The sequence below is a fragment of the Populus nigra genome, chromosome 1, assembly GCF_951802175.1.
Source record: "Populus nigra chromosome 1, ddPopNigr1.1, whole genome shotgun sequence".
Classification (NCBI taxonomy): domain Eukaryota; kingdom Viridiplantae; phylum Streptophyta; class Magnoliopsida; order Malpighiales; family Salicaceae; genus Populus; species Populus nigra.
This window is the reverse complement of record NC_084852.1, coordinates 12,677,680-12,705,305: the sequence shown is the minus strand read 5'-3', so window position 1 is coordinate 12,705,305 and position 27,626 is coordinate 12,677,680. Positions and strand designations below refer to the sequence as shown.

General features: G+C 29.4%; 1 protein-coding gene across 2 annotated transcripts; it reads left to right on the top strand.

Moving 5' to 3' along the window:
• The first annotated feature begins 21,442 nt into the window (after positions 1-21,442).
• On the top strand, positions 21,443-27,510 carry LOC133673954 (kinesin-like protein KIN-12F). 2 transcript variants are annotated; one of them, XM_062094912.1, is made up of 16 exons: positions 21,443-21,845; positions 21,939-22,079; positions 22,181-22,264; positions 22,347-22,472; positions 22,556-22,612; positions 22,697-22,750; positions 22,871-22,963; positions 23,108-23,203; positions 23,460-23,608; positions 23,898-24,047; positions 24,267-24,396; positions 24,477-25,466; positions 25,558-25,659; positions 25,744-25,890; positions 25,977-26,738; positions 26,989-27,510. In XM_062094912.1, exons 1-16 carry the CDS (start codon positions 21,498-21,500, stop codon positions 27,226-27,228), a joined length of 3,669 nt encoding a protein of 1,222 aa, XP_061950896.1. In that variant the 5' UTR covers positions 21,443-21,497; the 3' UTR covers positions 27,229-27,510. The 2 variants fall into 2 exon arrangements, with proteins under 2 accessions (XP_061950896.1, XP_061950888.1); XM_062094904.1 differs by having other exon boundaries at positions 22,553-22,612.
• Positions 27,511-27,626: the final 116 nt, after the last annotated feature.

Genomic DNA, 27,626 nt, shown 5'->3' with positions numbered 1-27,626 from the left:
CGTTGCTGTGCTCTTTTTTTCCCGATATTTTTTTCAGTAAATTACAAATTAGTTAATTCTCTTAATTTTTAACAAAAGTTATTTAATTAAAATAAAATAATATTAAATTAAGCATGATCAGTGCTTGTCAAAAAGAATAATAAGCTTTTTAAAGAAAAATTATCTAATTTATTTTGTAAAATAAATAAAAATAATTTACAATTTATTCAGAATTTCTTTGATTGAGAGGCCAGCATGGCTAGAGGTGGGGAACTCATTTGGATTGTTTGTGAAGTTGAGGGTGGTTTTCCTACTCTCGAGGAATGGTATATTTATTATGCACTCGCTGTATTTATTTGCCAGCTCTTCATCATTTGTGGACACGTGTTTCTTATCTGGACTTATTTTATGTCTTTTCTGCTATTTTTGTTTTTATCTGGACTTATTTTGCACTGTAATTCAGTAATTTTTTTAAAATTATTTTTACATATATTTTTAAATCATATAATAATATTAAAAATATATTTTAAAAATAATAAAAATATTATTTTAATATATTTTTAAACAAAAATATTTTAAAAAAAAACTACAAAACCTGTTTGTTTTTGCATTTTAAAGACATTTTTTAAAATATTTGAAATTTTTTTATTTTTTTCTTTACTTTAAATTAATATTTTTTTAATATTTTTAAATTATTTTAATATACTAATATCAAAAATAATTTTTAAAACTAAAAAAATATCATTTTAATATATTTTTAAATAAAAAATATTTTAAAACATACCCACCAACATTTCAAACCAGAACCAAATATACTGTCACACAAAGAAGGATAAGATAGTTTTTCCCCTTCTTCAAAGTCATGTGTTAGGTGGCCTGGTGGACTGCTGCTTTTCTTTCTTTCTTTTTTTTTTGTTTTTTTCCCTAAAAAATCTTTATATTACTTCCTAGGTCTATCATTTTCGTTTTTATATACATTGTCAATCTAATCAACTTTTCGTTTTTTTTTTTTGTTTTTTTAACTTAAAAATTAACCTATAGAATTATGCACACCGAAAAAACCTCTCAAAACAATATTTATGTTTATATTAATTCAATAAACAAACATTTGGTTCTATTTGATCTTGTATTTTAAAAACATTTTTAAAAAAAATATAAATTTTTTTATTTTTTTATTTGCTTTAAATTAATATTTTTTAATGTTTTCAGATTATTTTGATGCGTTAATATCAAAAATAATTTTTTTAAAAATATCATTTTAATGCATTTTCAAGTGAAAAACATTTTAAAAAGCAACCGCAACCACACTTCCAAACGGGTTATTGTATAATATGACTATCAATTAAAGTTTTAGAAATGCTTAACAAATAAAAAAACATTAACTCTTTAAAAATAAAAGTCTTGAAGAAATTTTGGGAATAAAAAATTAATATCTTTTGAAATTAATTCTCAAACATTTTAAAGAAAAACAATTCTACAATACAAGGTCATTAAATACTTTTAAAATGTTTAATAAATAAAAAATAAGTTTTTGACATAAGCTTTAGAAATTTTTAAGAAGTAAAAAAATCAAAAAGCTCATATAATTTTTTTCTTTTAATTCTCAACCACTAAAAGTTTTTAGAACTTGAAAATAATTTGAGAAATAAAAAATAGTTTTGGAAGATATTTAATAAATAAAAAAAATTTAAACTCTCTTAATTCTTAAAAGTCTAAGAAATAAAAGTTTAAAAATCCTTAACTAAATTTAGATCGAATTGACTAAATAAGATATATTTTGACCAAAATTTTTTTATAAGGACTAATTTGCTAAATTGACACAAACATTTTGTATTCGTGTATTTAGAAACGTGGTTGAAATTGTATTTTTTAAAATTTTAAATTTTTTTATTTTAACTTAATTTTTTTTGTATTTTTAAATTATTTTGATAATTTAATATTAAAAATAATTTTTTTAAAAAATAAAAAATATTATTTTAATATATTTTTAAATAAAATATATTTTAAATCATAACCACTATTATAAATTCCATTTATCCTATAAAAAAATAAAGATTAAAAAAAGGAATGAAGAGTGACAGTATCATGTTTGTCAGCTATCATCCTATCAACTTTTTGTTAAGATGCAGGAGGACCCTAAGTTACAGGGAAGAAAGGAACCAGACATCACAAAACAAGACAATAATAATAAGGAAAGGGGTCCCCACTAGATTAATCACTCATTGAGCTATAATGAATCACCTCCTTTTTTATTTAATCGTTTTGTGATCTATTTCTATAATTATTGTCAAAAATGTAAAATTAAAATATAAAGAATCACAATGTAAAATATGAAAAAAAAATATGAGGTCACTCTCAAAGTTTTTAAAATCTTAATTTTTAAATAAAAAATTATTTTATTTATTTTTAATCTTTTAATTTGAGATAAAAAAATAAAGTTACCAAAAAGAAAGTTATTAATTAGTCATATTCTGCCAAAAACATAGTTTATCTTAGAATTAACAATTTTTATTTAACGAGAAAAGTTTAATAGTAATTTTTTTTCATATAAATATGCATGAAAAAGTAGATCGAGGTCCATTTAGTTTTTTCAATTTGGTTTATTTTCATATTTGAAGTGATTTTGGATTTTTTTTTATGGTTGGTGAATGGTTAATGAAGGTTTTTATGGTGTTTTTAGATTAAAAAAAACTTGAAAATTAGAGTTTTAGGGTCCATAAACTTTGAAAATAATTTTTTGATGACCGAAAAACATTATAGTTGGTGAAAGGTTGTCTGCTACTATAAACGACGTGTCATCCAATTAATATTTTTCCTAATGCAAGTGCATAGGGTTGACCCATCAGTTAACAATTTTCATTTGACGAGAGAAGTTCAATAGTAATTTTTTTTCATATAAATATGCATCAAAAAGTAGATCGAGGTCCATTTAGTTTTTTTTATTTGGTTTATTTTCATATTTGAAGTGATTTTGGATTTTTTTTATGGTTGGTGAATGGTTAATGAAGGTTTTTATGGTGTTTTTATATTAAAAAAAACTTGAAAATTATAGTTTTAGAGTCCATAAACTTTGAAAATAATTTTTTAATGACTGAAAAACATTATAGTTAGTGAAAGGTTGTCTGCCACTATAAGCGACGTGTCACCCAATTAATATTTTTCTTAATGCAAGTGTGTAGGGTTGGCCCATCAGCGAATGATTTTTTTTTATTAATTTTTGAAAAACTCTAATTAATACCCTTCCTATTTCACGTGTATTTTTTTAACTTTTCATTAATTTTTTATTTAAATCTCAATTAATAATTTAATACTATCTCCTTGTGATTTTTTAAAAAAGTTTTTTAGTTTAATTTTTAAAATATTAGTTATTTTTAAAAATTATTTGTATTTTTATCATATTTCTATTATAACCTATCTTTAATTTTCTTTTTTTATATTTGATAAGAATAAAATTTATTTTTCATGATTTATTTATAAAAATAAAAATAATTTATTATTGGCAAGAAAAAACAATCTCTAAGATAAAAAAAAAATAAAAACAAGAAAATTTTATGTTAAATATTTTATTTTTAGAAGAAATATTAGCTTTTCATTTCAGCATTTAATTAACATTAATAACTCTTTGATGATGTATTGATACTTATATGTTTTTTAAAACTCATTTAATTAAATTTAAATAACCTTTTTGTATTTATTAATTAAAAAATAGGATATAATTAAATACATCTATGCATTAAAAATTAACTCCAAATTATTGTAATTGCCAATTCTTATACTATTATACTTTTAAGTTTTAACCTTTTGGTGGTCTAAAATAATCCTTGTCATAACCATGAAATAAATTACTTATAATCTAAAGTGTGTAGAGTGAATACTATATAGTCATACTGTTCATCCCCTCATGTTTTACTTTTCATATTTTTTTTTGGTTTTGTCATAAATTTAAAGGGAAAATATGTGAGATGAACATTGTGCAATTGTATTATTTATCTTTGCATGTTTTATCGTAGACAACATTATACGCCCGCACTGTTCACCCCCTCATGTTTTACTTTGGACACTATTGGTCGCTGTTTTTTTTTTTTTTTTGAGGTTTTGCTATAAATTTAAGAGGAAAATATGTGAGGTGAACATTATGCACCCACACTGATCCCCCCCCCCCCTTATGTTTTACCATGGATCACATTGTTTACTTTTTTTAGGTTTGCTATAAATTTAAGGGGAAAACAATATTAAACCCGATTAAGTTCATGATCCAGATTCACCCCACAAGTTTTATTATCGACAACACTATTCACTTTTTTTGGTTTAAGAATTTTTTTTGTTCCTATTTTTTTAAAATTAATCTAAATCTAAATCTTATTTTTATTTATATTTAGATTAATATCCCTTATTTTTTTATGTTATTTAGAAAGCCTATTTAAAATTATGATTATATTTTAATTACACATTTAATTTTTTAGGATGTTTTTCTGATTAATCTATATTTTTTTAATTTTTTGTATAGATGAACTTTATTTTTAAAAATAAAAAAAATTTATTTTCAAATAATATTTCTAATATTTTCAGCCTTATATATTATTTTTTTCCTTTTATTTTACTCAATCAATTTAATGTATGTCTATTTTTATTATTGTTTGATTGAATACAAAAATTATTTTAATTAACAAATTTAGCAAACACAACCCTGTAAATATCATGTTTTGAAAAATTAAATTTCTTGATCTACACTTATCTTTGGATTGTTTTAATTTTTATTTTTAGTCATTGTTTATGGTTTTTTTCCACTTATTAACACATATAATTTTCAATTTATCTGATTATATCTATATGTAAACTTTTTAATTTTTACTTGGAATGTTTTAAAATATATAAATATGTTAAAAACATTTATATATAAATTTTTAATTAAAAAAAATATAACCCGAGATAACACTGGTCAAATATTAGTATATAGTATTACTGGTTTGCATTACACACTACAGAGTAGCTCTTCCTTTGCCTTGTTGATTTCTTGTCGTGTCCACTCATTCACCATTTTAACTACCAGCCAGCCGGCCAAACCGGCCAAGAAATACATCTTCCTTCCTCCCATGTGTCTTGCACGTTGGACTACGAAATTTGTGAATTCGATGTCTCCACGGCTGCACGAGGGAAACACAAAATTACACTCTATCTATTCTTTTCTTTCTTTATGCTTTTCTCTTTCCAGGTCATCTGCATACAATATAATATAATATAATATAATAGAAGCCATAACCAGGGACAATGTTCTGATCTAGGGAGCATGAATGATTTACATTGGGATTTATGTGATTTTTTTATATATATTTCTTTTCTCAACTTTTTTTATAAGAACAATTCTTGTTCATTGTCATACCAGAAAAAAATAAGCTGAAATCAATAGTGAATAGTATGATCAATCAAAGATAAGGAAAACAAAACAATGATTGACTAGTCAATTAAGAGTCACGATCGATTAAAGAAAGCCATTGGTTATAAGAGTTTAAACGTACATGAAGAATCATAAGACTTAATTCTATTTAGAATAGGATTCTTCAACAAAATAACTAATTAAAAGTTATAAATTAACTTAGGATTCATATGAATATCAATATATGAGAGCTTAGTTTGTGTTAGAAATTGATAAAATCTTCTTATATGATATCAATATCTGTGTATGATTAAAGCTACATGTTTAGATAAGATTCAAATTCTATACTTATATAAATAGGGTCATCTAACTATTGCAAATGATGGCTAGCTGCATGTATGCAATTTCAATTCAACTTATATTTCTTTCTAGCTTTTATTGCTTTTATCTATTACTTTTTTTTTTAATCTATTGTTGTTCTAGTGCCTTTTATTTCTTTTATTGCAACCCCTCTTTTCTCATCTACACGTTTTCTTCCATTTATGGTGATAGACAAAACAAATAACCTTTTTAAAGCCTTGCTGGGCTAAGGACCTTACCAGGTCTTTATTTGTTGGAGTCTTGCAAGACTCTTGCTTTAAAACCTTGCTGGGTTTTTAATCAGCGAAAGCCTTGCTGGGCTCAGAATCTTGTTGGATTCTACTTTGCTGCAGTCTTACTATTTTTTTTTTTTACGGGAACCTTGCTGGATTTTTAATCAAATAGAGCCTTTATTAGCTTAGAACCTTATCGGGTTTTAATTTTCTGGAGTCTTGCTGAAATCTTTTCTTTATTTGAACCTTGCTGGGTTTTAATCAAATGGAGCCTTTCGGGGCTCAAAACCTTGCCAGGTCCTAATTTGCTGGAGTCTTGTTGGACTCTTTCTTTGTTAAAACCTTGCTATGTTTTGGATCAACGGAAACCTTGTTGGGTTCTTTTTTTATAGTCTTGCTGGACTTTTTCTCATTAAACCTTAATGGGTTTAGGATTATCTTGAGCATTGCTAGGCTTTATAACTTTGTTGGATTCCTTCTTTACTAAAGCCTTGTTGGGCTTTGAAAATCAAATCGAGTCTTATTAGGTTCCTGTTTGTTGGAGTTTTGCTAGACTTCATTAAAGATTATTTCTTATGCAATTCCTATGCAAAAATTTATACAATGCTTTTAAATGTTATCCATGCATTTTTACCTAATTTGAAATATAGGCTCTCCTTCTTGCAAATTATTTTTTGATTGGTGGAAAGGTTTGTTATTATTGATCTAGCATCTTGGTTGCTCAATTTAACTTTTCAACCCATTCGGGTTTTGCCCATGTTATCAATGTTTTTTATTGTTTTTTTGTTGCATCAACTCATTCGGGTTTTACCCATCTGATTAATGTGTTTGATTACCTCTTTGTCGTGTAGTATAGACTTTAAGGCAATAAATGAAGCTATGTTTAGTTAACCATTCTTTGAGAAATGAAAAACTTTCTTAGCCATGATGTTGCCCCCTAGTCAGATGATGCACCCTAATTTGTGATATTCTTGCATCATTGCCCACTCATTTTATTTTGAGGGAGAAGCAACGTCCCATTATTCCCACTTTTCTAAAAGAGTTTATCAAATCATCTTATTGTCAATGATTGTTGCATATTTTCCCTAACTGATGCATTCATGTGATAACACTTTTCATGTATCATAGTGTAATTCGTGAGGCTCGTGGGCCAAAGCGGATAATATCTTACTAGTGAAGTGGGGTGTTACACATAGCCACCCTTTAAAGGGTAAACCATATTTTTATACATGAAGATATCCTCCCAAGTGTAGCATTACTCTCAACTGCTAATGGAGTTCATTAAGTAACCCTCTGTCTCTAAGCATAATTGCTTTTATCTAATCTAGCTTTACTTATTTTTATGACTATCATCAATAGTTATTTATTAGATGTTATTCATAGTTTTGATGGATTTTACTGAATCATCATTTGATTATATGTTTCTTTACCCCTTAGATGATCTAGATATTGTTTATTATCCCTTTTAGGATCCATTGCATTGCCCTCTAGCTGCTCAAATTTTTGAGGATGACTTACAAGAAATGTCAATGTCATGTATATCAAGAACTATGCAAACTCGGTCAATAACCTCTTTTGTTTGAAAATCACTTTCTTATTTTGGAATCACCTTATAAATTTCAAGGATCATGTCCATTCAAGTCTAATTATTGTAAAGAAATCATGAGATGTAATTTTAAAAGTGTTTCTTTTATCGTAACCCTAAGATATACCATGCATCTTTTATGTGTTTCTGGCTAAGAATTGACAAGGTAAAGTTTGAGAAAGAAGTGTTAACTCAAAGTTGGGCTATTCATGACTTAAATGAATTAATTCCTTATATTTTAAAAACAAAAATTTACCTGATGTACGCTTAAAACAATTTTGTTTCGAATTACTTACAATTGCCAATGGGTTTGATCTTTAAAGAAATGATAATTTGATGTTTTATTTAAGTAAATTGCTACCCAACTACTACCTCTAATCATATATGATTATAAATGTCTTATTCGAATCATATAATTTTAGTAAAGTATGACCTAATTTTTATAACATTAAACATATCTAACATAAAATAATAATGTTTAACTCAACAAATTAATCATAAATTAACTCTCATTTTATACTTATAAATTAGAAGGAAATAAATCATGTTCTTAATATATAAATATATTAATGAGGGATTTGTTTTATTAATTAGGTCTAATACTTTGGCATGATTATTATATCATATATAACAAGTATATATAAATATACATATGTGGCATGTTATTTTTACTGAATGATTGTGGACATATCTAAACTAATTTTCTCGAACCATGAAAAGAAGTGAGGTGGTCAAAATCAAAGTAGTTACAATACATCTTTATAAGTTCATGCAAGCACCATAGGTGTATCATTTGGTATGAATTTTTTTTATTTGAATTCCCACATTTTTAAATTAAATAAAGTTTATATAATTGAATAATAAATCTCAAGTTAAATTCGAGAAAAATTAGATAAGAAAGGAATTTTACATCCAAGAAGAAAAATAGAGAAAAAGTCGGGCATATAGTCCTTTTTTAGTATTAGACCATTCAAAACATAATCATATTGGTCTTTTAATATTCATAATCATACACCATGCATTAACCACATTAAAACAAACACAATGCATGCTTCAATTCTAATTATTGACTTTTTATATGTAATTTTTAAAGTAATATTTCTAACATTTAGAAATATTAAATTAAACTCAATTTGATAAATTCCTAATAAATTTTATTTATTTGTTTTCTTTGAAAAATATTTTTTCAAGTTTTAATAATAAAATAACCATATTAAAATTCTTACTAACATTCTTAACTTTTTAAGATCAATTAGATAAATTTTATGGAGTTTTAAAAAAACTCTTTTTATTTAGAAAATCTATTTTTTTTATTTTAATTAGGTGTTGTAATTTCAATCATAACCAATTAGAATATTTAATACTATAATTAAATTAATTTTGTGTTTTAATTTTTAATATAAAATCAATACTTTATATATTTCTAGGGGTAGAACTGTAATTCTGCCTTTTTTCCCTATAGTGGAAACATGCATACTACCCACTACATGTTGGTCTGATGTGTAAGGTAGTAGCATTAAGTAGGCCATGATGTTAACGTCATCATTGGTGGAAGTAACAACCTCTTCCTAATTTTTTTATGAGAAATCAGACCATCTCTAGCTTACACAGTAACTTTTTTTTTTTGAAAATCTATACGAGGAAAAGCAATTTTTGAGAAACCATTTTTTTCCATAAAAATAATTCATAATTAACCCTAATAATAATGATTAAGACATGCAATTAAATACCTTAATTATTTAACGATAACTCCACCACCATTATTAGATTTCCCAAACGACATGAACATAGTGAAATGGTATTTTAAAACTTTTTAGGGGTATCATTGATCCTGTTAGACGATATAAAATTATTTAAGGTTTGTGTGAAGATTACTTAAGCTCAATTCTTTCTTAGAGTTCAATCAAATCTTCAAGGCTAACAAGTTTTTTAAGACACAAGGATTGTTACCTCGAGCGCTAGTTGTTTTATTTTCTTTTTGTTCTTACATCTACTCTATTATATTTTTGTACTTTGAACTCTTTATTGTAACTCATCAAAAAAATATGAGATATAACATTCTATTTATAAGAAAAACTTAATGTCCATGTAATGGTAAAATATTTCTTTGTCCCCTGAAAAATATTATATATCTTATTTTAAAACAATTATTAGAAAGTTATGCAATCAAGTCCTTGATTTTTTTAGGTCTAGAATTGTAATCTCCTTTATTAATTACATTCTAGTCCTTAATTTCTAAAACTTATTTATTATCTAGTCATACTTGATTAATCATCCCAATTGAATTTCTTACAAATGATTCTTAATGTGTGTGACAACTAGGTTCCTAATATATTGTTCCAAATTAAATCATAAGCCCAATTAAAACAAGATCAATTAAATTAAAAAAAATTATTATTAATTCAATAAATTAATTGATTTATATTTAAAGATCAAGTACAACATCAAGCAATGTGACATGATCTTCTAAATATTAGAAAAGTCATACGTGGTTTGACTTAGTCTTTTAGTTATTAATTTTTTAGTGTAACTATTATCCTTTCATCTAAAATATTTTTATTTAGACCTTTGAGCATGAAATGTGTTTATCATATCAAATTATATTTTTGCTCAATACCATAGGCTTTGATTATTTGAATAAGATTTGAAACTCTTTTCAGATCTCATTTTACCTTGCACAAGAATTTCATAATCAACAATGTTATTTAAAAACATGTGGAATAATTTTTCTAAATCACCTAGGGTGACAAATCTTCTCTTAATCAATGAAATAAATCAATATAGTTTATATATTACTTAATATCTACCCATTTTTTACCTTTGATTAAGGCACCATATAGTCAGGATCAAAACATGTTGCTCCTTATATAAGATAACTTGATGATCTCAAATATAAGAATCACTTACACAACTTCTATATGAGTCTTTCCATATACATAGGTAATATCTTCATATAGAATTAGGGGTAAGCAAAAAACCTGAAAAACAGATTAAACCAAAAAAATAAAAAAAATTAACCGAAAAAACCGAACCGAGAAAAAAAAACTTGACCAATTAGAAAACCTAAAAGAATTTCTGGTTTGGTTTGGTTCGGTTTGGTTTTAAATGCCTAAAACCGATTGAACTGGAATGAACCAAACCGATTCAACCACATAACTCTAAAAAAAAGACTATAAAAAGATAGTATAAATAGTCACTAACCTAAACCCTAAAACAACACTCTAACACTTGCAGCCGCCACATTCTTTCATATCCCGACTCTTCCCAGAAAAGAATGCAACACATTCTCGGCAGACACCACATGGTTTGTACTCATGTGAGAGGCAATTCAGGGCAGCAACAAGCAAATATCCTAGCGGTAAAGGTCTTGCCTATACCACGAGGACCATGGAAGAGATATAAAGAGGTTATCCTTCCTTTAGAAATGACACCCAAAAGAGATCTTACCACTACATTTTGTCCCAATAATTCATTAAAGGAGTTTGGCCTAAATTTCTGACTCAAACTCCTAGGAGTTTCATTTATAGTGTGCTTCCAGCTCCTCTTCCCATAAGGAGTTGTCTCAGCTACATCTCTGGACAATAATGGATTGCCTTCTGCATCGGAATATGGATTTGAATCTCTGAGTCTTGGAGTTTTTGTCCAGCAGCAGCTTATCCCACATCCACGGTCATTTTAAATCATGAAATCAGCAGAAACGGGATTTGATTCTTGGTTTTACCGGTTTTTAACAACAAAAAACGAACCGAAATCGGTCGGTTTGAACTGGTTTTGATTTTAAATTTTTTAAAATAATAATTTTGATTTGATTAATTTTTTCATGTGAAAACTGAATCAAACCAAAAATGATCACCCCTATATAGAATCATGCAGGTTATTTTAGTGTACATGTCATTTATTAAGCATTTACCTATTAGTTTCAAGTGTCCCTCGTACTCTAGTTTATCATAATAATCACTTTTTTATTAAAGAAATAATATTTTATGTATCAATCTTAATAGATCTAATTAATATCCAGTTGTAATAAGCAATGGCTATGAATATTTAAAAGTAATGCTTTGATGTAGTAGAATTTTTTATAATTATAACCACTTTTTAATTTTCTTTGTAAAATACTACTGTCCAAAGGACTTTGTCTTTACTTTAGACAAATTAATCAAACTTAAATGATTATTAAAGATAGAAATATTCATTTATAAATAAAAACACATGTTTTGCATTGATAAAATCAATGCCAAATACAACCACCTGATTGGCTACAGGGAACAACAATAATTAAAAAAGGGAAAAAAGTTGCAATCGATTATGAATCACCAAAATCAACTAAGCTATAAGTTTTTTGATTGACTATGAGAGTTAAAAAGGTAGTGGACTAGTTAACCAAGCGATAAGAAGCCATAATCGACAAAAAAAAATGATTGACCAAGAAAATATGAATGCACAATAACTAGAAAATACAATTCTATTTAAAGTGGGAGTCCTTAATTGAATAATTAATTAGAATTTAAAGATTAATTTAGATTTCACGTGTGTATCAATATAAGAGGGGTTTAGTTTATATTAAGATATAATAAACATCTTTATCTACTACCAATATTTATAGAGGATTATAATTACATATGACAGTAGGATTTAAACTTGTAATAGTATAAATAAGGCTAAATGCTATTGTAAATATTGGTTAACCCTATATATTGAATTTATACAATTTTATCTATCTTCTTTTTGCTTTAAAGTGTTTTATTGCTTTCATTTATTTACAACTTTCTCTTGATTGCTTTATTTTTTTTTTGCGTTATAGATTCTTACAATCCCTTTGTCCATTAAACTCATATATTTCTTTACACAGTGGTGATTCTAAGAACAAATAACCCTTTTATATGGGTCAAAGTCTATAATCTTACTTTTTGTTTGATTGAGATAGTTATCGCTTTATAAGATGTTCAATCCTAAATAAAATTAATTAGCAACATCTATATTTATAGTTGTAAAGTCTAGGTTTAATGGTGTAAATCCCAATTAAAACTAGTAGATATGAGGAAATTTCTACGATTAATGGTATAAACCCTCTATTTTGTTTTGTATACCTGAGTCAATTAGTGTAAACCTGAACAAGAAAAAAATAATTAAAGGAATAAGAGTAAAATAGTAATTGATGGAAAACAAATCTGCAATATTTAGGCCAAATATTTTAGAGAGAGAGGGAGAGCTTACAAAACTTGATGTTCTTTTTCTTTTTCTTTTTTCTTCTTTTTCTTTAAACTAATTGTATAGGTAGATAAGAGTGTTTTGTATAAAGATTAGTGAAGAAAATCTTACATAAACTTATCTAAGAGTGGGAGAAATGAAGGGATAAATATTTAGTTAGATAAAGAAAGAAATTTGAAGAGGAAAGAAAGGAAGTAGAAGAAAATTGCAAGGAATTCCCTAATTTTATCCTAAATCATTGGTTAAGGTGTTCTAGTAACCCGATTTCTTGTCAATGTTTGTTTTCATGCTTAGAGAAAGTAATTCTCAAATTATCAATGTTAGGGTTTTTGAGTAATTTAGGGAAAATATGTGTTTTTATGTTAAATGCTTAAATAAATAAGGATTAAATTACTAGATAGAGTACGATAATGAAGAGAAATTAAAGGAAAGTTATGGGTAACCCTAAACCTAGGGTTGGCCATGAGAAATGGTTTATGAAAGGGAAGAATTAAGCTTAAGTTATGTGAAATTGTTTGATATTTTAATGTATATGTATGAGAAATATGATATGAGATAAGTATTTAGTTGAAAATATATTCGGTGCTATAAGACTTCATAAGGCATATCAGTTATGTTTTATGAAAGTTAAAAGGAAAAATACTGAGTTGTGAAGTTGGAAAAGTACGAGGAATAGAAGCTATATTAAGTGCAATTGAGTTAAAAAAAAATTAAAAAAATCATGGAATGGTTGTTACGCTTAAGGCCGACCATAAGTAATATAAAGGAAATGGAAGATTATATGGAAACTAATGTAATTCTATATCATTTGATAAAATTGCATGGAAAGCAGGTTGTGAGATTGATGTTAGGGTTGAGTATTTGTGTCATACTATTTGACTTGTTAGGAAACATGGTAAAGGTTTTAAGAGGTGGTTAAGTTATTAATTGTTTAAATTACTAGATTATTGGTATTTATGTTGGGTATAATTTGGAAATAAATTAATCTAGTGTAGAAAAGTAAATTAAGAAAATGAAGGATGGATGGAACATGAAAAATAAAATGTTATATATGTTGTAAAGTATAAATCATGCAGATTATAATACATCTGTTAAATTTTATGAGCAAGAATGAAGTTGGAAAGTAATGAGTGTTAGTTAAGGTGAGGTGTTGGAAAGTATTAATGCAAAGTTTACAATCTTAGAAGTTGAAACATTAATGTAAGGAAATATTAAATAGGTATTGTATATATTGACAAATAAGGGATTAAATATAAAGGTGATGGAAATAAGAAATGAATTAATTTAAAAACTTGAAAATTAAAGTAAATGGAATATGAAATATGTTATACTAATGCGAATTGAAAAAGGATAACATTAATGCATATTCATAAAATTTGAAAATTTTAAATTTGATGTCAGCATCTCTTTTTTTATGGGGAGAGGTACTAGTAGCTAGACCCTCAGTATGAAGAGCTAAAACATCAGGAGGAGCATGTAGACGCTCTCCACCTTACACTTTTTTATTTAAAAGAATGTTGTCTTTAAATTCCTTATAATTATTGTGTTTTCCAATTCAAACAATAAAGATGAATGAGAAATACCAAAAGAAGAAAAGAAATGAGAAATATCAAAGAATCATAAAAGATATTGTTAAGCCAATCATATGAGTGGGGGATACTGATAAGAAATGGATAAGTCAAACACATATGTGGGGGGCTACTAATCAGAAAAGGGATAAGTTGTTATTCACATGAGTGGGGTTTGGTATTGTGGTAGCTTTTGTGGTTTGAGAAAAAGTTGTTTTATAAAAAGCACTTTTGGTTGACATTGATTTACTATTTATATATGTTTGGTTAAAATTGTGGTTGAAATTGAGATTTAACAAAAAGTAGTTTAATGTGTTTGGTTAAGAATGCTTTTCAAATTAAGGTTATAAAATAACTAAAAAAGATATATATTAATATTGATGATTTTTAATTTAAATATTGTAAATTTAACTACTGCTATTATATCATGAAATAAATAATACTTTATATAAAATATTTTTATTGTTTCATTAAACTATATTCAATTCCATTACATACGAAATCCATCCGATAAGGACTACAGTTTCCATGGTTTCTTGAGCATGCAACAACATCATGTAAAATATCATCAGGAACAAAATTGGGATTGCGATCAAATTCTACAAATGCTATGTTATCATGCGTTCTCCTTCTAATTTACATAATGTCATTAAATAATGTTAAACATCTTTCAAATAAAACACAATTAAAAATAAAAAAAATTGGATTTTTTATTTTACTAGATTGGACCCAGTCCAATGCATTTAGGTTTGAGCCAGACCTGGTCTGACCATGAACAGTGGAGACGTTCTCCACTGTTCACACTTTTGCAAAGTGAATGGAGAGTGAAATTCCCCACTATTCACATGGAGAGTGAATTAATTCACTCTCCACTGTTAAGTGGAGACGGCAGAAGAAGGAGAAGCAACTTGAAACTGTTTTCGGTTACCCTGCGTTTTAAATGTAAATTATACTGGATTGCACAAATAGTAAATTATGTTTAATAATTAACTAAATGGCTTATTTCTGTGGTCTACTTTAAAAGCAGAAGTAGCCACAAAAACAAACATTATCTAATTATAATTAGGTAAGCTGGTCACATGAGTAGGGGCTATTAATTATAGTTGGGTATATTGATCATATGAGTGGGGGATAAATACTCGGGGTTTTATGAATAGTTGCCAGAGTGAGGGCCAATAGACCTGATATCCTTTAGATGATCCCAGAAAAAAAAACGTAAAAACATTGAAATGAACTATGTTAACCGTATGAATTAGGCCATAACCTTAATGACCCAACGAAACATATGATATAAAGTTATAAGTGAGAAATAATTATAAGTGTGTGCAAGAACAATGAATTATAGGAATAAAATTAGAAGTAGTGAGCTAATAAATAAATAATATGATCAAAAGAAGACCAATAGAAAATGCAAGAAATTGTGTTTTGATGATAGTAAATATGGAATAGTCGTGGTAAATTCCTCGTTTGTGAAATTAGTTGTATATTACCAAATTGATTGCATAATTAAATTGATAGCTAACATTATGTATATATGTTTTAGCTCCATTCCATTTGACTAAAATATCAACAAATTACCTATAACATCTAAAAGAGTTGGGGTATCAACTTATCTCCTTCATTATTCATATGCATATTGAAGGACATGACCCATTCTTTTCATTTCCTTTTTTTTTGTATTTCCCACTCGTTTTTCTTTTATTTTCATCTTTTTTTCTCGATTTTATTATTCAATATTTGTTTAATTTTAAATTTATCTTAATAAATTATTTTAGTTTGGTTTTTATTATTTTATCGTAGTCTTAAACAAATATTTTAAAATTGGTTTTGTTCTTGGTTTTACGAGCGTCTATTTATGTTATTGTATGATTATGTAAAAAATATTCTTAAAAAAAATAAAATTTTTAAACTCAATGGAGTCCATCACCCGGATTGCAAATTAGTGGTGTTAAGCCATGAAACTCAGGTTAATCTAATATATTGATGTCTTAAAATTTTAAAAAAGGTCATCTTTAATTTGTTTTTTAAAACCAAACCATGTCTTTTACTAGTCATCCGGGTTGCCTTTAGGTTTGCCAAGTCGATTGTGGGATGTTGGGGTAATTCTCCTATGATTTAATTTTAAACCTAAGTTAAGCAAAAGTCTGGTCAATAAGTTTCAAGGTTGACCAATTGGACTAAATTTACTAAAAATGTCAAATAGTTCTCTATTACCTGAATATTTTTATTATGTTTAAATTTTTTATTCAACCCGCAATGTAACTTGGGCATGTAAACTAGTTATATCTAAATGATATTGGAATAAGGTTCCTATTTTTATAAAGATATCGTATTATATGATGTTATCTTAATTAGAATAAAAACTTGATAGGTGGCCCATACTATGCTGCAAGCCTGCCCAATCTCTTTAGACTTTAAAAAAAGATGTTAAGGCAATATAAGCATTCTTAAAAAAAATAAAAATAAATATGAGACTTGGATCATTGACTTCACTAAGTTTAATAAGCTCATCTAATTTAAATAATGAATAAAAAAAATATAATGATAATAAATAAATTGATAATGAAAAAAATGTAAAAACATTCGACCCGAGCTCATCGGGGTTAACATGCCAAATATGAGACCTGGTCATGATACCAGGCTAACCCAATCAAAAATAAATTGAATAAAACTATAAAACTCAATTACCAACAACTCAATGTTAAAGGGTGAAACATAAAAAAAAATTCTAATTTAAAAAAAAACTATGTCAAATCGGGTTATCCTCTTAACCCTGTGAACATGGGCATAAGATTGGAATGACCCTATAGAAAGGAAATTAAAAAAAAAGCACAAAAATTAATTCTCAATCAATTAAATCTTGAAGGATGGAATTGAAAAAAAAATAATTCTAAAAAAATCAAATATTGAAGGATCTTATTTGATAACAAACCAAAAATTAAATGAGAACGTGGTAACCCAATTGAAAGAAAAATAGAAAAAAAATTAATTTCTAGCAAATAAAATGTTGAAAGATGAAATAAAAAATAAATAAATTAAAAAGGTTGAAAAACCCCCCGACCTGAGTATACTCGATTTAGCATGTGAAATTTGTAACTTGGTAGTGACATCACGGTAACCTTGTTAACAGAAAATTGAATAAAATGATAAAACTTAATTATCAAATAAACTAATATTTAGGGGTGAGATTTTTTAAAAATAACTTTTAACTCTAAACGCATCCTAAATGATCATAAAAAAATTTAAGAAAAAAATTGAAAACAAAAAGGATGGAATAAAAATAAAAATAAATAACAAATAAATAAAAAAGAGAGAAAAAAAAAGGCACTGCTTCACTATTTATATGAACAATGAAGCAAGTGCATTGCACCCGAAATCTTTTAATAGATTGAAGTAATTTCTATTAAATTTTTTAAAACTTAAAGATGTTTCACTCAAATCACTAAATGTTTCAATACTACTTGTAATGTCATGATACCTAAGGAAGGAAAGACATATTATTAATAAGAGTAAGTTAAGGAGGGGAAATCATTTTTCCCCTCCTCATAAAATATTGTTTATTGAAATAGAACTTTGTTATTTTTTTGTTTTTTTAATTTTAATTTTTAATTTCATCATTTAATACTATATTTATTAGGGATTGAACTTTATAATATATTTTATTTTATTTTCTATAAGATTATTCTAATTTCATAACCTGAGTCATGAGTTTTGCAGGTTAACCTAGTTGACGTGGGTTTTTTGGGTCATTTTTGTAATTGATTTTCTTTTTTCAGTTTTATCTTTTACCATTTGGATTGATTGAGAATTATGCTTCATAATTTATTTTAGTTTACTTTTTATGAGGTTGTCTTAGTCTTATGACCCGATTCAGAGATTTGATGAATTAAATCGGGTTGATTCGGATCTTTTTATTTTAATTGATTTTTTTCAATTTCATCATTCAATGTTGGATTGATTGAGAATTAAACTTCATAATTTATTTTGATTTGCTTTCTATTGAGTTATTTCAGTCTCATGATCCAAGTTTGACAAGTTAACCTAGATTGACTCAAGCTTTTTTTTAATTATTTTTTTTTAATTTTATTATTCAACATTGGGTTGATTGAGAATTGAGATTCAATAAATTTTTTATTTGTTTTCTATAAGGTTATAATGGACTCACGACTTAGATAATAAATTTTACATTTTAACCTGTATTAATTTAGGACGATCCAATATATTGTAGTCTTAATTTTTTTCTATAAAAAAGATGTCATCTTATATTTTTTTTAGTTAAATTATGTTTTTGTTCCAGTTGTTCAGGTGTCTTTGGACTTACCAAGTTAACCGGGTTATATTACGTCAATCTCTACACAATTTATTTTTTAAAAAAACTATGTTAGTAATACCTGAATATTTTTTTTAATTTTTTTAAATAATCCAACCTACAAAATAATGTAAATAAAATTATCTAGTGATTTATACTATTCTACACATGATGTTTTTATCAAATTTCATACTATAAACAACAATAACCCCATGTGATATTGAAAAATTACAAAAAAAAATACTTTAAAGATTTAAAAATATCCTTTAATGTTCAAGAAAATATTATAAAAATCTCATTTTCTATGCAAATTCTTATATTATTTTCATATAACTCTATTTAACAATTTCCCAAAAATTTTAAAGTTTTAGACATGTACTATATAAGTTCAAAAATTTCCCATTTTCCGAAAAAAGAAGAAGAAGAAGTGGCAGCAAAAATTCTCAATACAAATGGCCTTTTGATGTCGGTTTTTTTTTTTCATTTTGTTTTTTTCCTTTTTTTTTTGGAAAATGAGTTTTTCCATAACTATGTCGTTTTGTTCTCAATTTTTCGTTTTTTTTTAATGGAAAGTGGGCTTTTCAATAACTGTGTCTTTTTGCTATCATTTTTTCTTTTTCTTTTTCATTTTATTTTTTTCCTAAATTTATGTCCATCTTCAATATTTTAAAAAATATATTTTTGATTGGACGTTTAACTTTTAGGAAATGTTTAGAACAAAGAACACATATCATACAAGGACACATTCTTCGAAGACTGAGGATCATTAAGCAGCCGCACTAACAAAAAAAAAGATTTAATTGAAATGAAATTTTAATATATAAGGATGAAATTAATTAAAAAAAAATATAGATAGATATTATAATTCTAAGATGGCTTTCCAAGCGAGTGTATATATATTTAATTTATAATTATGTAAATTGGTAAATTTATAATCATAACAAAAATTAATATTTACTGAATAAATATATAAACTTACATAAAAATTTTTAATCTTGTTTGTTTTTGCGTTTTAAAAATGTTTTTAAAAAAATTAATTGTTTTTGATATTTTTTGATATTTTTGATGTATTAATATTAAAAATAATTTTTTTAAAATAAAAAATATTATTTTAATATATTTTTAAATAAAAATTATTTTAAAAAATATCTATAAGATAATTGATAACTCAGCGCCGAAGGAAAGTTGATGTGATCATGTGACATTCAAATTTGCATTTTGAGGAATCCACGTTCCACGCTGGTTACAACGGCCATGTAATTTGAAATAGTTTTGGATGGACAATCTTGTCCCCACCTTCCCTTCTTCTCCTTTTTTCAAGGAGCGGCTCGCGATGCTGATAAGCTAGTGAAAATTGGAGCCCTTGATGGGAAAAACTTGAAATGTCAATTATTTCTTTTACACTATTTTTGTAAGAAACATAAACAATTAAATACAAAAGACTCAATTACTAATTACTACAAACCATATCATATTTATTAGTTTTTTCTAATTATATCATATCCATGTGATCTTTAAGATTATTTGTAAAAATTTTAAATTTTAATTTATTGGTAATACCTTATTATAAGAATATAGGTTTTTTTATTTTAAAATATATTAATTTTTTTAATGTTTTTTTAACATTGAATAACACTTCTAAAGGGATTTTAATCCCCTGTATAAAATTGCGGGGATATTGATTAAAATTCAATTTTTATGTTTAAAATATTTCCTTATATTTTTAGATATTTTAATGAATTAATATTAAAAATAATTCTTTTAAAAAATATTATTTTAATATATTTTTAAATAAAAAATATTTTAAAAAACCATTATAACCGAATATCCGGAATTGTAGTCCCGTAACCACTCCGGAATGCACAAAACCGACCCCTAACAGCCAAAAACCACCACCAAAGTACTGTCATTCCCTCCTCCCTCCTCCCGTAACCCAAAACTCAGCATGCACAATTTGGTTTTCAATCCTTTTGGCTCATCACATAAGGGAGACAGAATCATCCTTCCCTGTCAAATGAAACTTCCTCTAAAAATGGCACAATTATTCAATCATGATCTGCAGCAGCACGTGTATACGTAGAATTAAAAGTTTAAAAACATATCCTAACTTTGGACTTGAATTAATCTATGATTTCTAGGCGACAAAAACATAATTTGGGTTTGAAATACTAACAAAACCAAGCCTTCAAAATCCTTGAAGTTTCATTTTTTACAGTGTCTACAGCATCAAACAGTTAAAATCAAAACTGGGTTTGATTTGTTATAAGTCACGGGTTCCTACAATTTCGGCATTGGGATGCTTGCTGGTGAGGCGAATCATGAAGAAGCTAAGAGCATAATCATAGTAAAAGATGCCATTATGTGTGCCCACCGCTTTAGAGGCCCGTGGTTAGGAGATCCAGTGGAGTAAAGGAGAGGAAACGGCAGTGCTTTGATGCTGGTTTCCGGTGATTTTGTGGGCTATGAAGTGGTGGTAGCCATGGCGGAGAGAGGAGGAGAACGAGGAGGAAGCAGAAGAAAGACAAACAAAAAGGAAGAAGCGGATTTAATACAAATAAATTAAAAAAAATACACTAGGAAGTTTATAACATGTTTCAACTTTCAACTTGATGTCTAGATAATTTCTAGTGAAAATTTCTTATTTTATTTCACATCAATAGTAGGAGACGACCCCACAATAGCAGGGCGTTATTGTCATTGCACAAATATCAAAAGTTGAATTTAAATTCCTCAAAGTCTCAACGGTCATCTCTCTCTCTCTCTAGGGTGTTTATAGTCCCAACAAAAACCTTCCTCTCCTCACCACTTCTTACAAAATCTCTCTCTCTCTCTCTCTCTCCCCCCCCCCCCCCCGGATTTCTAAATCAAGAGAAAGTACACCATGAAAGGGGAAGCTAGCGACAACAATCGGTTCTTAGGAACCTTATCATCTTCATCGATAAGAAATTTACTTCCCAGATCCATGTCTTCTTCTTCCAAGCGCAAATCCAAAAAATTCTCAGAAAACACTCCTCCTCCACTTCACCCTAACATCCAAATCAACGATCCTCCTCTCTCCACTTCCATCCCTAAACTCTTTCCACCTTCCAAGTCTTTCTCCTCTTCTGCTTCTCTCAACAGATCAGACGGTCAGAATGTTCAATCACTCTCTCCTCGGGACCCACCACCGCTACTGGGACAAGTCGATGGATCCCACGGGGCATTGGAGGATTTGGATCCGGCAGTGAAGGTTTTTGTCTGTTTTAAACTGTTTTTTTTTTTGTTTTGTTTTTCGCTCTCTTGGATTATTTATTTATTTATTTATTTATCGCATAATGTAAAGGTTGTGGTGAGAATTAGAGCAGTAAATGATGTTAAAAGAGAGGGTGGTGATGGTGTAGTGAGGAAGCTTTCTTCGAATTCGGTATCAATTGGTGATAGGAAATTCAATTTCGACTCGGTTCTTGATTCGAATTCAAACCAGGTACAATATTCTTCTACTTGATTTTTCTTAGCATAATTTATTTATTCTGCTGTTAACATATTTTGATTCGTAAACTGTTGGATTGTGTGTCCGTGTACCAGGAAGATGTCTTCCAGTTAGTTGGTGTTCCTTTGGTTAAAAGTGCATTAGCAGGTTACAATGCGTCCATCTTGTCGTATGGAGAGGTATTATAACTGTGTGTTATGCTAACTAACACTTCGTTTTCTTATTACTGATCACTAATGATTTTCTGCGTACTTAAACCAGACTGGGAGTGGTAAGACATACACCATGTGGGGCCCACCAAGCGCGATGGTTGAGGATCATTCAACGGGTAGCAACCAAGGCATCGTTCCTCGCATCTTCCATATGCTATTCTCGGAGATTCAGCGAGTATGTTTTGTTTTGTTTCCTTTTCTTTGGTTTCTGTGTGGAAATGGTTAGTAACTACGTGTTCGGATTGTCTTTCATAGCAGCAAGAGGACTCCCAAATGAAGCAGATCAATTATCAGTGCAGATGTTCATTTCTTGAGGTATGCGTAACAGTCTTAAGAAGTTATGGATAGAATGTGACCTGTATATCAATTTGTACAGGACTAATTGATTGATAATTGCAGATATACAACGAGCAAATAGGGGACTTGCTTGATCCAGGTCAAAGAAATCTTGAGGTGGGATTTTCGGCTCCTGTCCTTGGATTCTTGTTTCACTAGCCAATGCCTTCTTTGAAACACCTCACCTTAATTAGTTTATACTTGACGATAACAATTCATTTCAAATTTTTTTTCCAGATAAAGGATGATCCGAAAAATGGATTATACGTCGAGAATTTGACCGAGGAGTATGTGAGCAGCTATGAGGATGTAACTCAATTATTGATCAAGGTAGGGAGGCTACTATTTTTAATTACTCCCTGGGGTTTGGACCTTTTCAGGAACTCATGGTTGGCTTTTGATAGCATCTTTAATTCATTGTCATATATATTTCTTCTTATTTTCCAATAGTGAACATGTACTTCTATGATGCAGGGGCTCTCAAGTAAAAAAGTTGGAGCAACGAGCATAAATTCTAAGAGCTCTCGGTCCCACATTGTATTTACTATGATCATTGAGTCATGGTGCAAGGTCTGTATCGTCGGCTTCTCCAGCGTAATTGCTGCAATCATGATCAAAATATTTTATCTTATTTTTCCTCAAAGTTAACTTCTCTTAGAATAGATATCATTCTTTGTGAAATGACATCATGTATATATGCATTGGTCATATAGTTATTTATGATATACAATGTTGAGCCAATTATATATTTTTGGATTTTGGTATCATCTTGTAGTGTTATTATTCTTTTTATTGGTTCTACCACTTACATGTTCTCACGTGGCAGGGGACTTCATCAAAATGTTTCAGTAGTTCAAAAATCAGCAGAATCAGCCTCTTTGATCTTGCTGGACTGGATAGAAATAAACTTGCTGATGCCGATAGACAATTTGTGCAGGAAGGCAAAAGTGTAAAGAAGTCCCTGTCACAGCTTGGGTATGATGCCATCACTTCCTTCTGAAGGTTTTCGAACTGTAAAAGTAGTAAAGAAAAAATATTCATTGTCTAAATAAGATGCAAGCTATATATGATCGTGTTCATTTTCAGTATTTATGCTTATTGCTGAAATATTTTATTATTATTTTTTTGTTAAAGACCTTTATATTGTCACATATGAATTAGGTGTATTTAGATTCCATTTGGATGCTTAATGTAAGAGCATCTTAACAGCTGTTTCATTCGAGCACTTTGGTAAATCACAGTTTTTGTTTCATATGTGAAACAGGCAATTGGTGAACACTCTAGCAAAGGAAAATCAACCAGGGAAATTTGCAGTTTTTCCATACCAAGGATCCTGTTTAACACACTTGCTGCGAGAATCTCTTGGTGGCAATGCAAAACTCACAGTCATGTGCTGCATCTCCCCTAATAACAGGTAACCAACCGCTTTCCTTGTTATGAATTTCAGGAAAAAAGGTGGTGCTATTGATTTCAGCATTGCCCATGTACCATATGCATATTCCAATTAGTTTATTGTCATCAGTTTGAGTTCCTTGTTATGTATTATAAAGCACACATATTCTTCATTCTATCTAAGTAAGTGCTCGAGATCTCTTGTACTATTCTATGATAATAATGTGCTTGCTGGTTGCAGAAACAATGGTGAGACGTTAAGGACACTCCGATTTGGCCAGCGAGCTAAATTCATAAAAAATGACCCGGTTATAAATGAAATATCAGAGGATGATGTTAATGATTTGAGTGATCAAATTCGTCAGTTGAAGGTACGAGGTTTTTCCTTCAGGAAGTAATTATTTGCCTGTTTCATCTCAAGGCATCACCTTAGTAAATGTGTATCTTACAGGAAGAACTTATAAGAGCGAAATCTGATGTACATAATTCATTCGAGGGTAGAAGCGGATACTTCAAGGGGAGAAATGTAAGAGAAAGCTTGAATCACTTGAGAGTGAGTCTTAATCGCTCTTTGATGCTACCCCGCATAGATACTGATTCTGACAATGAGGTGAACATTGATGAGAATGATGTGAGGGAACTACACCAGCAACTCAATAAATTACATTGTTCTCCTGATGACAACTCAAGAGATCTATCTGATAATGGAGACTCTGCCCACTTTTCTTCTGTAGAAGAAAGCTTTGAGACAGATTTGGTGAGTGACAGCGAAGTGAATGGCCCACATGAATTTGAAAGTGAAGAAATCAATCTTGAGAAAGAAAAGGAAGGTGAATCACAAGACGACTTCCCAGCTGCCCCTGAAGCCTCAGATCCTCCGCTTCGAACCAGCATTAATATTAGTCCATGCTGTCAGTCTGCAGTCCTCCATGAGCCAATGTTGTCTGAGTCACCTAAAATTGGAAATACCAGGAAAAGCATGGTCATTCCATCATTATTTTCAGCAAGTCAGAACAATGTGTCAGACAGCTCCAACTTCCAGTCAGATGTACCGCCCCAGTCACTTAAGCAAAGTGAAAACATCAGATCATCTTTGTGTTCAAGCAAGATGTTTCCAGGCCCCACTGAGTCCTTGGCCGCTAGCCTTCAGAGAGGCTTGCAGATTATTGACTATCATCAGCGGAACTCTGCATCAAACAGATCTTCAGTTTCATTCTCCTTCGAGCCCTTGTCATTAAAACCTTGTTCCGAAGTTGACAAAGTGAATGTGTCTGTGTCTCTTCAGAAGTTAGCAGAACATGGATCACATGCTTCCTTACTTTGTGCATCTTGTAAACAGAAAATCAATGATAGTTCAAACGAGGTCCAGGATAGCCTGACATGGGTGGTGGCAGAGGAAGAAGCTCGGAAGCCTAACCAACTGATTAGTCAAGTGGTCAAAGTATGATTAGTACTTAATTGATGAGAAGTGCTATAAACTCTGTTGTATATTTGCTTGTTTTATTTATCCTTTTTGTTTATTTTCTATGCAGGATTCAGGCGACGGTTTAGCAATAACCAACAACGGAGAGGAGAAGGACCTTGAAAATTTATGTATGGAGCAAGCAACTAAAATTGAGCAGCTGAATCAGTTGGTAATAATTCTTTTGATCACCCCTCTAACCACTGCAATTCCACATTTCTGAATTTACTTTTAATGACAACCTGAATTTCTTCAGGTTGAAAAGTACAAACAGGAAAGAGAACATTATATCATGACTGGTCAAGAAGGGGATGAGATTCTGCCCAGGAAATCAAAGAATCAAATGACACTCTTTGAAGGATCAGCAGATGAAGAGAACCAGTCATTAAAGGATCGAAACAAGGTTAATAGTTGTTTTCATCATCAATTGCAGACAATCTTGTTAATTCAATTTTTCTCTGTGTCATTTGTTCTTGTTGATTTGTGCAGCTTCCAAGTGTTGAGAATAATCAGCTTGAGATTAGAGAAGAAGAATATGAAGTAGAAGACGCGATGGATAAAAACACATATTTTGATTTGAAGGAGAAGGAAGCACTTCTTCAGGAAATTCAAAACTTACAGATGAAGTTGCAGTCGTATACTGATGCATCCAAAAACAGATCTACTGAAAAGCTGAGATCCTCTTTGTTGATACAATCCATTCAACTATGCAAAAGTGCAGACACACAAAATAATAGCATGGAAGAATATGAGAGAGAGAGACAGAGATGGACAGAAATGGAGAGTGATTGGATTTCTTTAACTGATGACCTTAGAGTTGATCTTCAATGCAGTCGTCAGCATGCAGAGAAGGTGGAGATGGAATTGAGATTAGAGAAGAAATGCACAGAGGAGTTAGATGATGCGCTTCATAGGGCTGTCCTTGGGCATGCTAGAATGGTTGAACACTATGCTGATCTACAAGAGAAGTACAATGACTTCGAGGGAAAGCACCGTGCAATCATGGAAGGGATAGCAGAGGTGAAGAGGGCAGCAGCAAAGGCAGGAAAAAAGGGCGGAGCTCGCTTTGCCAAATCACTTCAAGCTGAGCTTTCTTCCTTAAGAGTGGAAAGGGAAAGGGAAAGGGAGTTCTTGAAAAGGGAGAACAAGAGTCTGAAAATCCAGCTTAGAGACACTGCAGAAGCTGTTCATGCTGCTGGAGAACTCCTTGTTAGGCTGAGAGAAGCTGAGCAAGCTGCCTCAGTTGCAGAGGTAGATTATCGTGATTACACTTTACTTGCCAATATTATTATGCAGTATGCTTAGAAATGTTGAATGAGAAATGTGACTCATCTAGCAGTAATATGGAATAGCGTTCAGTCCCTTGATATTATTAGTATAGCTTGATGAAACCATGCTTCACTCACTATCTCCACTAACGTGAAAGGGCATTTCTTACACAGACATCAAGTGCTGATGGGTATCTGATTTATCATGTTATTGATTTCTATCACATATGCAGGAGAACTTCAACGTGGTTCAGCAAGAAAATGAAAAATTGAAGAAGCAAACGGAGAAGCTTAAGAGAAAACACAAAATGGAGATGATCACCATGAAGCAGTACATGGCAGAAAGCAGACTTCCAGAATCTGCGTTGCAACCACTATACCGAGAGAATTCTGACGGAGCACACAACACGATCCCAGATGATGACCAGGCATGGAGGGCAGAATTTGGGGCAATCTATCAAGAACACTACTAAACCTTCGGCCTTGATATATAGAGACAGAAGACCCTCCTTGGGTCCAAGATACAAAATTCTTGTGGAGTGACCAAGTCAATTTGTTCTTTCAAGGAAACAAAGTAACTTCTCTACTGTACTTGTGTGGATGATTTATTCATATGTTTGTTTGCTATGATCATCCTTCATTTTACAACTTCTTGAACCACCTGTTGTATCCTATCATCTCCCATCTCCGGTGGAAGCTTATTGAAAGCTTTAATGACGAAATTATAATGAAAGCTGGTTCAGGATTAATTTCGAGATGAGGTGTCTATAAATAGTTGAATGTCTTTTTTTCCCATATATACATTGTATAGTGATATGTGTTTCCGTCAAAAAATATGACGCGGAAGATCATCAAATCAAGAAACGCGCAG

Bases quoted from the DNA above. Each gene is read 5' to 3' on its own strand.
- LOC133673954 (XM_062094904.1), top strand. From the start codon at position 21,498: ATGAAAGGGGAAGCTAGCGACAACAATCGGTTCTTAGGAACCTTATCA. The intron at 22,613-22,696 runs GTATGCGTAACA...TGATAATTGCAG, and splicing joins GCAGATGTTCATTTCTTGAG to ATATACAACGAGCAAATAGG. The intron at 25,891-25,976 runs GTTAATAGTTGT...TGATTTGTGCAG, and splicing joins CATTAAAGGATCGAAACAAG to CTTCCAAGTGTTGAGAATAA.